At 45.4% G+C, this 13,541-nt stretch overlaps 1 protein-coding gene across 1 annotated transcript in view; it reads left to right on the forward strand.

Moving 5' to 3' along the window:
- DPP8 (dipeptidyl peptidase 8) overlaps positions 1–13,541 on the forward strand; it is an 84,597-nt gene that overhangs the window by 17,906 nt on the left and 53,150 nt on the right. Inside the window, exon 3 of the mRNA XM_082254184.1 lies at positions 9,345–9,457. Within this exon, the coding sequence (XP_082110310.1) occupies positions 9,345–9,457 (113 nt within the window). The remainder of the gene's footprint in view (positions 1–9,344; positions 9,458–13,541) is intronic.

Genomic DNA, 13,541 nt, shown 5'->3' on the forward strand with positions numbered 1-13,541 from the left:
GTAGAAGGCGTAGTGCCCTGTGGTTGGTGTCAGTAGAAGGAATAGTGCCCCGTGGTTGGTGTCAGTAGAAGGCGTAGTGCCCTGTGGTTGGTGTCAGTAGAAGGAATAGTGCCCAAAGGGCCAGATAAAGGCAAGCAAAGGGCCACAGTTTGGAGACCACTTGTATAAACAAAGGTGTCTGGCATATTTTTTATCCTAGGTGTACAGTACCAACCATAGCAATATATTTTGTTCTCTTATTCCTGATAGGCTACTTCACTTTTCATATGCTTTATTTTTTTCTGTTTGTTTTCTCAAGTATCATTTACCTTGTTTTGCCTCCTATCTTCCATGCCTGTCATGCAGGACGCTATCCTTGTGCTATCTTGTAGATAAGTGCGTTCTCACAGCAGCTAAATGGCTACAATGGAAAGGTCACGTGACCGCTGGACTCATGCAGTAATTTATTGACAATCTGGATGTTACCATATCGCTTAACTGGTTAACCCCTCCCACCAACAGTAAACATATATGCGGCCTTATTGAATTGGGCCTTTATCCATGGGGCCGCATATATACTCGTGTCTTTGTGCAGGGAGCCCCAGGTCCTGTACGAACGATCAGGACCCAAGACTCCGGGTTCCAGGTCACCTGATCGCTCTGATGGTCTCTGATTGACTAGTTGCATAGGTTGAAATAGACACAAGTCCATCTAGTTCAACCAAAAAAAAGAGAATCTTGGAATCTTGCCATCTTGTCCAGGTGCCCCCCTCGACTTATACTCGAGTCACAGTCTCGCTTAACTTTTCCCTGGTCAGTGTGCATACACGTTGGGCCATTCCTGGGCAGATGGCGCATGCGCAGTGACGTGTTGGCGCCGGGCGGCACCATTTTTAAATGTAAGGCAAGCGGAAAGGTAAGTGAGACTCCTCTGCAGCCCCTTCATCTCCTCAGGAAATTCAGTGCTGCGGGCATGGTACAGGAGATTCTCCTGTACCATGCCCGCAGCATTGCATCTCCTCTGCCATGTCTGTGTACCATGCCCTCTGCCCTGCATTTCCTGTACCATGTCCGCAGCCCCTGTTTTGGGTCTCGTGGTGGTCCAGTTGGGTCCAGCAGCGTGAGCGTCAACTTGCATGAGGGTGCTGGATCTGATGGGTTATACCATTCAAAGCAGTCCAATTTTGCGCAGTTACATCCGAGGTCCCTGCAAAGGGAGATCTTGGCCAAATGGGACAAGTGTCCGAAGTCTCTGGACAATCAAATCCAGCTGAGCTGAAAAACAAAAGCATCTCTGCTCTGGTGGCTTCGCTCTCCAGCTCTTCGCCAGGGCAAATCTTTTCTTCCCCTGTATTGGACAGTGGTTACTACGAATGCCAGTCTGGGTGGGGAGGTGTCCTGGGTCAGAACTCTGTTTAGGGAGTTTGGACACCGGAAGAGTCCAGACTCCCGATCAGTGTCCTGGATCTCCGAGTGTCACAAGTTAGTATGTAGTTTTTGTTTGTATACTCTTACCTCCTTGCTGCAGTGCTTCAATCTGGCTTTTTTTCATATGTGGCGTTTGGCTTCTCTGTTCACCTAATGGGCGTCACCTGCTCCACTGTGGTTTATATCCTTTTCCTTTCTGTTACTTCCTGGGTCAGCTCCCGGTTTGCTTCCCTATATATACACGTTCTCAGTGCACTGCTCTTTGCCTGAGCAACTTCACAGTTCTCTAGCCCCCATCTGTATACCCCTGGGCTACTGTATCTGATTTACTGTGTACCGACCCCGGCTTCATTTTCCGTCTGTATTCGTTTTCTGCCTGTCCTGACCTCGGCTTGTCTCTTGGATATCCTTTAGTCTGCTACTTTGCACACACCAGCTGTCTCCACAACTTAAGCTGCAGCTACCTGGGGGCCGCAACCTGGTTCCAGCTTGCTGCAAATCCATCGCCACCATCAGGGGCCCTGGTGAAGAAGCAGGCTAAGGCCCTGGGGAATCCTGAGCTGGGGGATCTATAAGGGCTCACTAACACTGAGCGATCAGGCTGTGCCTGAATCACTGGACGGATCACCTTTAGGGGTGTCAGGTGCAAATCCAATTGGACAATGCCACGGCTGTGGCTTATGTGAGTCACCAGGGTGGAACAAGAAGTGTATTGGCAGTTCTGGAGGTAGCCGGCATTCTTCGGTGGGCAGACCGGTTCGTTCCGACCCTCTCCGCCATACACATTCCAGGGGTGGAAAATGGGCAGGCGGATTATCTGTCATCAGGCGTTGGACCAAGGGGAGTGGTCCCTTCATCCAGAGGTGTTTCATCAGCTGTGTCTCTGGCGGGGCACTCCAAGTGGATCTGTTGGTGTACCTGCTCAACAGGTTTGTGACACGGTCACGAGATCCGCTAGCGGACGCCACAGACAAGCTGGTGGCCCCCCTGGGGCCAGTATCTGATTTATGCCTTCCCTCCTCTCAAGTTTCTGCCGAGACTCTTGCGCAGGATCGAGGCAGAAGGAATTATATTGGCCCTGGTTTGGTCTTTCCGCTCCTGGTATGCCGACACCTCTTGGAAACTACCTCTCAGGGAGGATCTGCTGTCCTAAGGGCCATTCTTCCATCCTGCTTTACAGTTGCTGGCTTTGATGACTTGGCTTTTGAAAGCCAGGTGCTGAAGGATAGAGGTTTGTCTGGGTCAGTAAATCCTACACTACTGAAAGCTAGGAAGTCTACTTCTAGGAAGATCTACCATTGTACGTGGAAAGCATACATTTCGTGGTGTGAGTCGCTTGGTGTTCACCCTCGCTCTTTTTCGGTGGCTAGGGTCTTGACCTTCCTTCAACGGGGGGTTTGGGCAAAGGTTTTCCTTGAGTACCATTAAGGGCCAGGTGTCGGCCTTGGCGGTCGTCTTTCAACGATCTTTGGCCACGCACTTTCTGCTGCATACTGTTCAGGGGTTCGAGGTTTGACTCTACCAGTGCGGTTCCCCACTACCAACTTGGGATCTCAACTTGGTGCTTTCAGCTGTACAGAAGCCTCCCTTTGAAAATATTCGGGAGAATCCCTTGCTTACGCTATCCCAGAAGGTGGCCTTCTTGGTGGCTATCACCTCTGCGCGCAGGGTTGGAATTGGCAGCATTGTCTTGTTGTTCCTATTCGGTGGTTCTTCTTTCCTTCCAAAGGGTGTCTCTGATTTCCGTTGAATGATTTCCTGAATGAGGACATTTGTGTTGTCTTCCCTGGATGTGGTTCGGGCTGTTCGGGTGTACCTGGCAGCTACAGTCTTTTAGGAAGTCAGACTCATGATTTGTGCTTACGGATGGGCCTCAAAAAGGACTATCTGCTTCATCTGCGACCATTTCTAAATGGATCAGCCAGACAGTGACTCAGGCCTATTCGATTTAGGGTCAGGTTTCTCCTTTCCCTGTGAAGGCTCTCTACACGCAGGCGCTCAGTGCTTCTCGGGCCTTCCGTCATCCGGTGTCAGTAACACAGGTGTGCAAGGCAGCTACTTGGTCGTCGGTGCAAACTTTCACAAAATTTTAAAAAGTGTATGTGTGGGCATCTCCGAATGCTTCTTTTGGCCGCAAGGTTTTGCAGGCTGCCATTTAGAGGGCTTGTTCCCTTTTTGGGGGTCTACTGTTTTTCAGTTGGGCTCCAGTTGTTTTGGTTGTGCTCCCCTTGATGGATACTGTTTAGCCTTGGGAATTTTTTTCTTGCTGTTCCCACCCCTAATGTTTAACACTGCTTTGGGACGTCCCAAATGGTCAAGAAGATCAGGAGCTGTGTCCGTCAATGAATGAAAGAGAAAATGGGATTTTTGTCTTACTGTAAAATCCATTTCTCTGATGTTCATTGACGGACACAGCACCCGCCCCTCTGTGGAGTTGTAATACTTCTGACACTGCTTGTAACCAAACGGAGTACCTATAGCAGAGAGAGGGAGTATACCCCCTGGGACTGCCCATAGGCGTAGTCAAGTTCTTTTTCTGCCTAGTGTCCTACTTCTCCTCCTGTAGAGGGCAGTATAACCCAATGGTGAAGATCAGGAGCGGTGTCTGTCAATGAACATCAGAGAAATGGATTTTACGGTAAGTAAAAAATCCCCTTTTTTTTTTTTTTTTTTTTAATTCGTATCAGTGTCAGGGGTTTATTTTCTAAAGCTAAAGAGGGAAAATTCACAATTCTGCAAAGAAACCAATCGGCTTCTAACGTCAGCTTGTTTAGTTAAGCTTTAGCAATAAAACCTGCAAGCTGATTGGTTTCTCTGCAGAATTGTGACTAATTTTGCCCTCTCTCTAGCTTTTATTATTTTTTTTTTTTTTAACTATAGTGGGCTAGTTTTTCCTTATTTGATCTAAAAAAAGAAAAAAAAGATTTATTGCCACCAAAATTAGTTAACTTTGTCCTGGAAAAAAAAAAACACGTTTGAATTTACCTGGATGCTTAAAGTAGTTCTGATTATGTACGGTTTTACTAAAACATGTTAAAGGTGCAAGATTGCACTTGGGCAATAATATTTGTTTTGCCCTCCAGTCACTTAGAGCCGGTTCACATTACTCCGACTTGTCAGGCGACTTGGTCGTCTGACAAGTAGCTTCCAATGCTGTGCAATGGAACCGTTCTAATCGGAGTGACTCAAGTTACTCCGACTTAGAAAAGGGTTCCTGCACTATTTTTTGGTGAAGTCAGAGCGACTTGCATTGACTTCTATTATGAGAAGTCGTTTGCAAGCCGCGGTGAAGTTGTGCTGCACAGGAGTCTTCAAAGTCGCCCGAAGTCAGGGCAACTGAGTCGGTTAGTGTGAACCGGCTCTAAGAGTTTAGTGTTTGAGATCAATGCTTTTCTTTGCAGATGAATTGACTATTAGTTGAAGTAATTATTTAAAAGCAGGGTGTGCATTACAAGTACACAAATAGGATGATGGTCCATTATCCTTATAGAAACAATACTGTAGAGTTCACCAGCTGGCAGACATTATCAGTAGTATAGACTCAGAAGGGGTCACATTGGTTACCCTGGCTCCTTGCATTTGTCTGGCTCTTCCCGATTAGACAGATTATTCTGTCGGAGGAGAACTGTTTGTGTACGCAATGTACTCCAAAAGGAGAATATTTACATAGGATTATTCACAAGTCCTTAGTCCATTTAGAGAGTTATTTGCATACATTTCCCAGGGAGTTTGGCCTAATCTGTCTACCTGTACTTTGTGCTTGTAAGGTTTAGTATTTAATGATAAAAAAAATATTGCAGCGCTGGTGATATGAAAATAAATGCGTAAAGTAAGATTCAAAACAAACAGATCAATATGTGCAAATGAAGCAAAAATTGTGCAAACCTATATTAAAGTGCCTTGTGACATACCGTATATACTCGAGTATAAGCCGAGATTTTCAGCATGTTTTTTCATGCTGAAAATGCCCCCCTTCGACTTATACTGGAGTCACTGTCTTTTTAAAAATGGCGCCGACCTGTCACCGCGCATGTGCCGCATGCCCAGGAATAGTCGAACGTGTACGGGCTTTCCCGAGCATCGGCGGCACATTCGCGGTGACGTATTGGCGCCGGGCGGCGCGATTTTTAAATCAAAGGCGCCTCGCCGAAAGGTAAGTGAGACTCCTCCGCAGCCCCTGCATTTCCTCATGCAGTGCTGCGGGCATGGTACAGGACATTCTCCTGTACCATGCCCACAGCACTGCATCTCCTGTACCATGCCCTTACCATGACCTGTGCAATGCCCTTACCATGACCTGTGCCACGCCTATACCATGACCTGCGCCATCTCCTGTACCATGCCCGCAGCCCCTGTTTTGTGTCTCGTGGTGGTCCAGTTGGGTCCAGTAGGTGCTGCATTTCCCACCCTAGGCTTATACTCGAGTCGATAAGTTTTCCCACTTTTTTGTGGTAAAATTAGGAGCCTCGGCTTATATTCGGGTCGACTTATACTCGAGTATATATTGTAAACCATAATAATGGTCCTAAAAGTGCATATAAGTAATAAAGATTGAATGCATATACAGGCGGTCCCTGGGTTACGAACAAGATGGGGACTGTGGCTTTGTTTAAAAGTGTAGCTCCAGCCAAAATAATTTTAAGGGTTTTTTTTTTGGATAGTATAGGGAAGGATTTACACCCCTGTACCATTTGTTTTGTTGTCTGTGCCCCTGTTCAGAAGACTTCACCTCACTTTCTGTCTCTGTGACAATTGGATTTTGAAAATTTCGGGTTGTTGAGGAAACCAGGATTAGTAATAAAGCTTCAGTAGAGACACCTTTTTTCTAGGGATGCACCGAATGTTCGGCAACCAAACATTATTCGGCCGAAAAAAGCAAAAAAAGCACTTTCGGTGTTCGGCCGAATAAGTAAAAAGGCCGAATAAATATGTGCCGAACAATGTCCCGACCGGCGACCCGCCATCCCCGAGCATCACTGTAAACATAGCCGGAGGCACTACAGCGGCGGTCACTAAATGGTGGCCCGCGCGATGCTTCCGCCCGGACCGCGAGCCCGCTACCTAGGAGTCCTTCAGTCCCCTTCCTCACTGCGGCTCCCTGCTCACACGCCGCCGGTGTCCTGTCCGGCCGCGAGTAGGGGGTGTGACGTCACGCGCGCGTCCCGCCCCCTGCTCCTGACTGCGGCTCCTTCACAGTCGGTCCAGCGAGCTAGGACGTGACACTATGTGCACGCCCCGCCCCCCTGTTCGTGGCTTTTGGCTCCGACCTGGCTGCAGTTCAGGTATGTGGAGCACATTTGGGGGAGAATACGGTAGCTGCACAAGCATTAGTGTGCAGACTGGCATATTTTGCCATATGTTGCCATGCTCATTAGAGTGCCCTATAAAGTGACCCTTAAAAAAAAAAAGAAAAAAAATGTGCCCAACAGAGTGCTCCCTTGACATAAAATGTGGCCATCAGCGTGCCCCTTATTTTATGCTAAGGGACATGCTGATGAGCATATTTTATGTTAAGAGCAACGCTGATTTAAATGTTTTGTTTTGCCCATCAGCGTGCCCCCTAACATAAAATGTGCCCATCAGCGTGCCCCCTAACATAAAATGTGCCCATCAGCGTGCCCCCTAACATAAAATGTGCCCATCAGCGTGCCCCCTAACATAAAATGTGCCCATCAGCGTGCCCCCTAACATAAAATGTGCCCATCAGCGTGCCCCCTAAAAATTGGCAAAATAAATGGAAAAAATGCGAAACACCGCGTTCGGTATTCAGCCTTCGGCCAAGCATTTCATTATTATTCGGCTTCGGCCAAGAATTTCATTTCGGTGCATCCCTACTTTTTTCCCGTGAGAACTTTTACAGGAGAAAAATTTCCCTTCCTAGGGCTAGTTTTCTCCTCACCTCCTGTTGTCTCCCTCTGTTTGTAAGTAGGAGTCGTTTGTAACCCAGGGACCACCTGTAGTCCATGTCCATCCAATTTAAAGAGGTGAATATATTATTAAATGTTATCTGTAGGAAAGTCCACCAAAAGTGCAAGGTGAAGAATCTCCTCCTTTTGGATAAATATAGTGATCTCTGGTATATGTGACCCCACACCGGTAAATGAGATGAGTAGGGCGCTTACCAGATGGAGTATACACTCTTTAGGTCACTCACGCATTTGAGGAGAAATAGTTGTCACTGTATTGCTGATGCTGGAATGCCTTCGGTACTCAGGGGCCACCTCCAAACGCATCACAATATCCATATGGAAAGATCAATTGGTAACTGCTTGAGACCACAGCCAAGATATCATCCACAAGAGCTCAATAAAATAGAAAGCTCACATAGTGTGTACCAATAAAGGAACCATTTATTTTAAAAGTAGGAACACTTAAAGTATCGATGAGAGAAAAAAAGCGCTTTTAAATAGTAGACAGAACACCTGGAGCTGACAAAACGTGTTTTGTCTCACAAGACATCATCTGGAGTGGAGGATATCTTGGCCATGGTATCAAGCAGTTACCCATTGATCTTTCCATATGGATGTTGTGATACAATACTTAGAGTATCGATGAGGAAAAAAAGTGCTAGTAAGTGGGGATCGACCGATTATCGGCAAAGCCGATATGCACTTTCCCTGATCTATGGGAATCGGCTCCTGAGGTTACCGATATTTTAGGAAAGTGCTTGTACCGGAGTGATTCCATAGCTGACGGCCGGCTTTCTTGTAATGACGACCGATGCAGCTGAGAAGCCGTTCGGCAGTCATTACAAGGAGCGGGAGAGGACTCCACCCCCCGCCTTCCCACTGGGAGACCCGGGCAACCAGCCTGCACGGCCGCCGAAGCAAAGATCCCCAAGCCGTGTTCGGGTCTCCGTGTAAAAACCTGACCGCCGAAGAGAAGACCCGATCAAAGCAGTGTTCGGCTCTGATCGGGTCTCCATGTAAAAACCCGGCCGCCGAAGAGAAGACCAGAGCCGAACACGGCTTTGATCAGGTCGCCATGTAAAAACCTGGCCGCCGAAGAGAAGACCCGATCAAAGCTGTGTTCGGCTCTGATCGGGTCTCCATGTAAAAACCCGGAAGTGATGTCATCCCGAGCTAAATCCTCAAACAGTGAAATAAATGTGCATATATAGTGCAAGAAATAAGTCCATCAAATAGAATCCAATAAAAATAATCTCCAGTGATCTGCACCTCGGTGATTGTGTAGAAAAACCAATCACAGTGGCCTCTCACTTCACTTGCAGACCCAAGAGTCACCCAGGGTCTGATACAGCTGTCCCCTCACTGGGGTAAAGAGATGATGATCACCCAAGGGAATACGGTGAAGATTCCAGGCTCCGGTCCAACTCAATCAAGGGCACATATTAGAGAGAATATAGAACAGATTCGAATGCTCTCCGTTGGATCATGTAAAGATAATTTATTTAAGAGATACACTTAACAAAAGACGGCACTTGACAGTGCATAACGCAGCGCAGTTCCGTGACAGTCAGGAGGGTATGTGACGTCCGACATGCAGGCTCCGCCCCTATACGCGTTGCGTCAGCGCGCTAAGCAATGACTTCCTCCTACTGAGTACTTTATTGTGATTAGTGAACACAGTTGGTGTGTGCAGCCGGATATTTAATTATTGCACAATATACGGCATATAGTTTTACTATATAATATATATATATATATATATATATATATATGTGTGTGTGTGTATGTATGTGTGTATAATATTTTTTTTTTTTTTATATATGCACTTTGCATCATTTTTGCGCTGGTAGTTTTTCACTGATGTATGTATGTGTGTCTGTGATCCTGCACAGAGCTGCCGGCCCTGTAGCAGTAAACTGTTATAGGGCGGTTTAGTGGTTCATAATCTGATATGATGTGTTTGTGTATGTACCGCATCGCTGTCCAGCGTCTTCTTTAGCACAAATCTCTTTTCTCTTTCCTCTTCAGCAATGTCCGGAGAGAACCGAGAGAATACATTATTCTACTCTGAGATCCCAAAGAACATTAACAGAGGTGCAGTTCTCATGCTGTCCTGGAAACCTCTACTGGATACCTTTCAGGTGAGATATGAGATGTGACTTTAACACCACTGATAGGTTAAGTGGACAACATTGATTATCTTGTTAAAATGGCATGTGAAAGTCAGTTGGTTATATTAGGCAGCAAGTGAACATGTTGTCCCTGAAGTTGTGTTAAAAGCAGAAAAAAAATGAGAATAGCAGTTTGTTGTGTATGGGGCTGCCTAACCACAGACCAGTCAGGGTACCCATGCTCTCCCGTGTCCACAGCCAAAAGCTTCTGAAAATGCATATGAGCATTGGAACTGAGCCAGGGAGCAATTGGAGAAGGTGGCCTGCTCTGATGAATCGCCTTTTCTTTTACATAATGTGGATGGCTGGGTGCGTGTGTGTCACTTTCCTGGGGAAGAGATGGCACCAGGATGTTGTATGGGAAAAAGGCAAGCTGGCAGAGGCACTGTGATGCTTTGGGGAAATGTTCTTCTGAGAGACCTTGGCTCTTGTCATTCATGTGGATTTTACTTTGCACGTACCACCTACCTAAATATGGTTGGTGACCAAGTACACCTTTTCATGGAAAACTCTGTTCCCTGATGGCCGTGGTCTCTAAACAGGATAATGCGCCCTGCCACACTGCAAAAATGGTTTGAGGAACACCACAAGTTTGAGGTTTTGATTTGGCCTCCAAATTCTCCAGACCTCAATCCAATCGAATTTGTAAGAAAAGAAACTGCTGCAAATTTAGGAATTCCAATTGCCTTTAATTTCCAAAGTGATGACACCAAAGACCCCAACATAGGGTCACGTCGAAGCGTTTCACACCTACATCTTGTGCTTAATCATTGATAATGACGAAGCACAAGATGTATGTGTGAAACGCGTCTACGTGACCCTATGTTGGTGTCTTTGGTGTCATCACTTTGTTATCACTTTGGAAATTAAAGGCAATTGGAATTCCTGGATGTGCGGCCCTTTTCTTTTCTTACAAGTTTTCCACGGAGGCGGACCAGGGCTAGCACTCTATGGCAGGGCTTGACAAATTTTCCTGAAATCTAGGAGCCAGCTAAAAAAGTTAGGAGCCAGTTTTTTTTTTTTTTTTTTTTTTTTTTTTTTTTAAACTAACTACCAAGCTTTATTTAATAAAACGGATACTAAATTTACACATAAATACGACTAGAACCCCACTCTCCTCTATAGCACAATTGGATGAAAACAGACTGTCTCTTTCCATCCGATGCCATCTGATCCGATCCACGGGATGGATAGAAAATAGAACCACCATCCGTCTGCTTTTGGTGGACAGGATCAGATGGCAGCAGATTACTGCTCCATAGAGGAGAATGAGGGGTCCGATCAGGTCTGCCTGAAAAACTGACAGGCGGACCTGATCAGACAGCCCGTGTGAAACGGGCCTTCAGCTGTGGCATGGCGATGAGGAAAAAAAAAGGAGATGGATAGATGGATAGATAGATGGATAGATATATATTTTATTTTTTTTTTAATAATTGGAAAAAAAAGATTTTTTTTTTTTTTTTTTTTTTTTTACATTTAAAAAATAAATTAAATAATAATAACCACACTCCCTGTCAAAGGTAACTAACTGGACAGGGAGATGGTAATGAATGAATTGAGAACAAAAAGGCAGTGGAAACAGTCATTACAACAGTCATTACTCCCAGCCTCCACAAGAGGGCGCCAGTTCCCCATTGGAAGCCTGTCATCTCAAGTAGGCCGAAAAGCCGGGGCCTCAATTTTCAGACGGCCCGGAAGTCCGTGCACTCCGTGCGAGGAAGTCCGGGCAAAAATGACAGGACACCTTCTGCAGGGCACCCCCAGGCGCCAGGTTGCTAATTCTAGTCGCAAATGCGACCTGGCGCCCGGGGATTGTCGAGCCCTGCTCTATGGGATATTCCACCTCTAAGCTACCATCACACACCTGGAGCAGCATTTTCTCCCTTCAGTCAATCCAATCGAACATCTTTGGGATGTGCTGGAAAAACATGTCTAATCCATGAAAGAATAAGAGGAATCAGCCCAAGATGTCCCTACTAGGTGAACCATAAATACATAAATAAAACTGATAAAATATATAAAATTCTTCTTAAATCTTCAAAATAATACAAATATGTGTGCAGCTCTCTCTGTATTTTTATAAAACTCCATTCTCCTGGATCAAAGTATCCCAGGAATTATACAGCCATTGCCACATATCGGAGGTTATTAGAGGAGAAAACCACCTTATCCATCCAGTACATCCATGTATTTGAGGAGTACGATCGATTGGAAACTGATCTAGAGGGTCTGCAGGTTGACCTTATATACCTGAAATGCTCATTTGAGTGTTAATGGAGGTGAGCGGCCATTACACCTAATTGTGGATTCTTAGCTCACCAAAGTCCGCACTGGGTTGTCACCGGAAGTGTCCTGTGTCACTGCACTTTTATGAACTTTTCATAGAGAACATTATTGTTGTCACTTTTTTGGTAATTTTTTTTGTGCACCATTTGCACCCCCCTGCTTTTTGCTTTCGTGGGACTTCCTCATTGGAGAATTTATTTGTTTCTATTCACCGAACATTTGGAGATCAACTTATTGTCATTTGTTTGCTTTCTCACTGGCACATTTTATATCTCATTTTATATACCTCTTCATAGGGCACCTACTCAATTTTTTCACTTTTCCCTTTTACTCATCACTTCATTTATGATTTAAATAAGAGCTTTCACTTTTAGCGTCATATTTATTCAACATAGGAGCACTTTTTTATATCGCCCTATTAAGAATTTTATTATTGATATTTATCCAACACAATAAGCACTTATTGATCACGGTTGCACTTTAAACACATATTTGTATTATTTTGAAGATTTAAGAAGAATTTTATATATTTTATCAGTTTTATTTATGTATTTATGGTTCACTTAGTAGGGACATCTTGCGCTGATTCTTCCTTTTTTCTTTAATTTTGTATGTGGTGACACTACGGAATTAGCCGCAGAGTCCTGGTGCCCCATTTTATCATCCAGCCTTCTCCTTATTTCTATTGGTAGCGCATAGGTTCACCTCTTTTTATATGTCTGATCCATGGATGCCCCCACTTCACAACTTACAGGACTTAAAGCAAAGTTCCACCCAAAAGGGGAAGTCTTGCTTTATGGACTCATCCCTCGTTCCTCTTGAAGTATTGGCACTTTTGAGGAGCGGTGGGCTGAGTGTGTACACTCTTCCACTTCCGCTCCGACTGCCTAGGTAATTGAAACGGAAGTTCTCCCTCCCCCCCCCTACAGTCTTCTGGGACACATGAAAGGTCCTAGAAGACAGCATCCATCATTCACAATGCGCAGCGCTGCTCACGCATGCACAGTGGGCATCCAGCTGTGAAACCACAAGCTGTCACTGCTGGGTTCCCATAGTAAGGATACTGGTGCCAAGGAAAGACAGCAGGTGATTCTGGGACAGGTGAGTGGCTGTGTTTTTGTAATAAAAAAAATAAAATTAAATCAGCCGCTGCAGTATTTGTAGCTGCTGACTTTTTTTTTTTTTTTACGGGAGATTGGAAGTCCTCTTTTAAAGGATCTACTACTGGCGGCTTGGTGCCGGATACCACAGCGTCCCTTCAGAGGTCTAGTGCAGTCCATGCCTCCATGGGTCAGGGCTGTTTTGGCAGGGGAAGCTGCTCAATATTAGGTGGGTGGTTATAAAGTTATGGCTGATTAGTGTATATACTGTAATCTAGTTTTTACTAAACTGGGAGCGGTATAATTTCTGAATTTCTATTTGATTTAAAGGCGAAGTTCACTAATAGTAGCCGGGGATGTGTGTGTACTTCCTGTGGAAGGGATTTGGGTTGGCTGTCATCCTCTCCACCCATGCCACCCTCTCCACCTCCGCCTCGACTCTTGGTGTAAATTAAACCTTGCTTCAGTCCTAACATTTTGATTTGTATTACTGGAATAATGGGGTTAATTTACTAAACTTGGAGAGAGTGCAACATCTGGTGCAGCTCCTCATAGAAACCAATCCGCTTCCAGGTTTTATTGATCAAGCTGAAGTTGGAAGCTGGCTGGCTACATGGCACAGCTGCACCAGATTTTGCACTCTCCAGTTTTAGTAAATCAACCCCTGT

This window comes from Pelophylax lessonae, assembly GCF_965119305.1.
Source record: "Pelophylax lessonae genome assembly, chromosome: 4".
Lineage (NCBI taxonomy): Eukaryota > Metazoa > Chordata > Amphibia > Anura > Ranidae > Pelophylax > Pelophylax lessonae.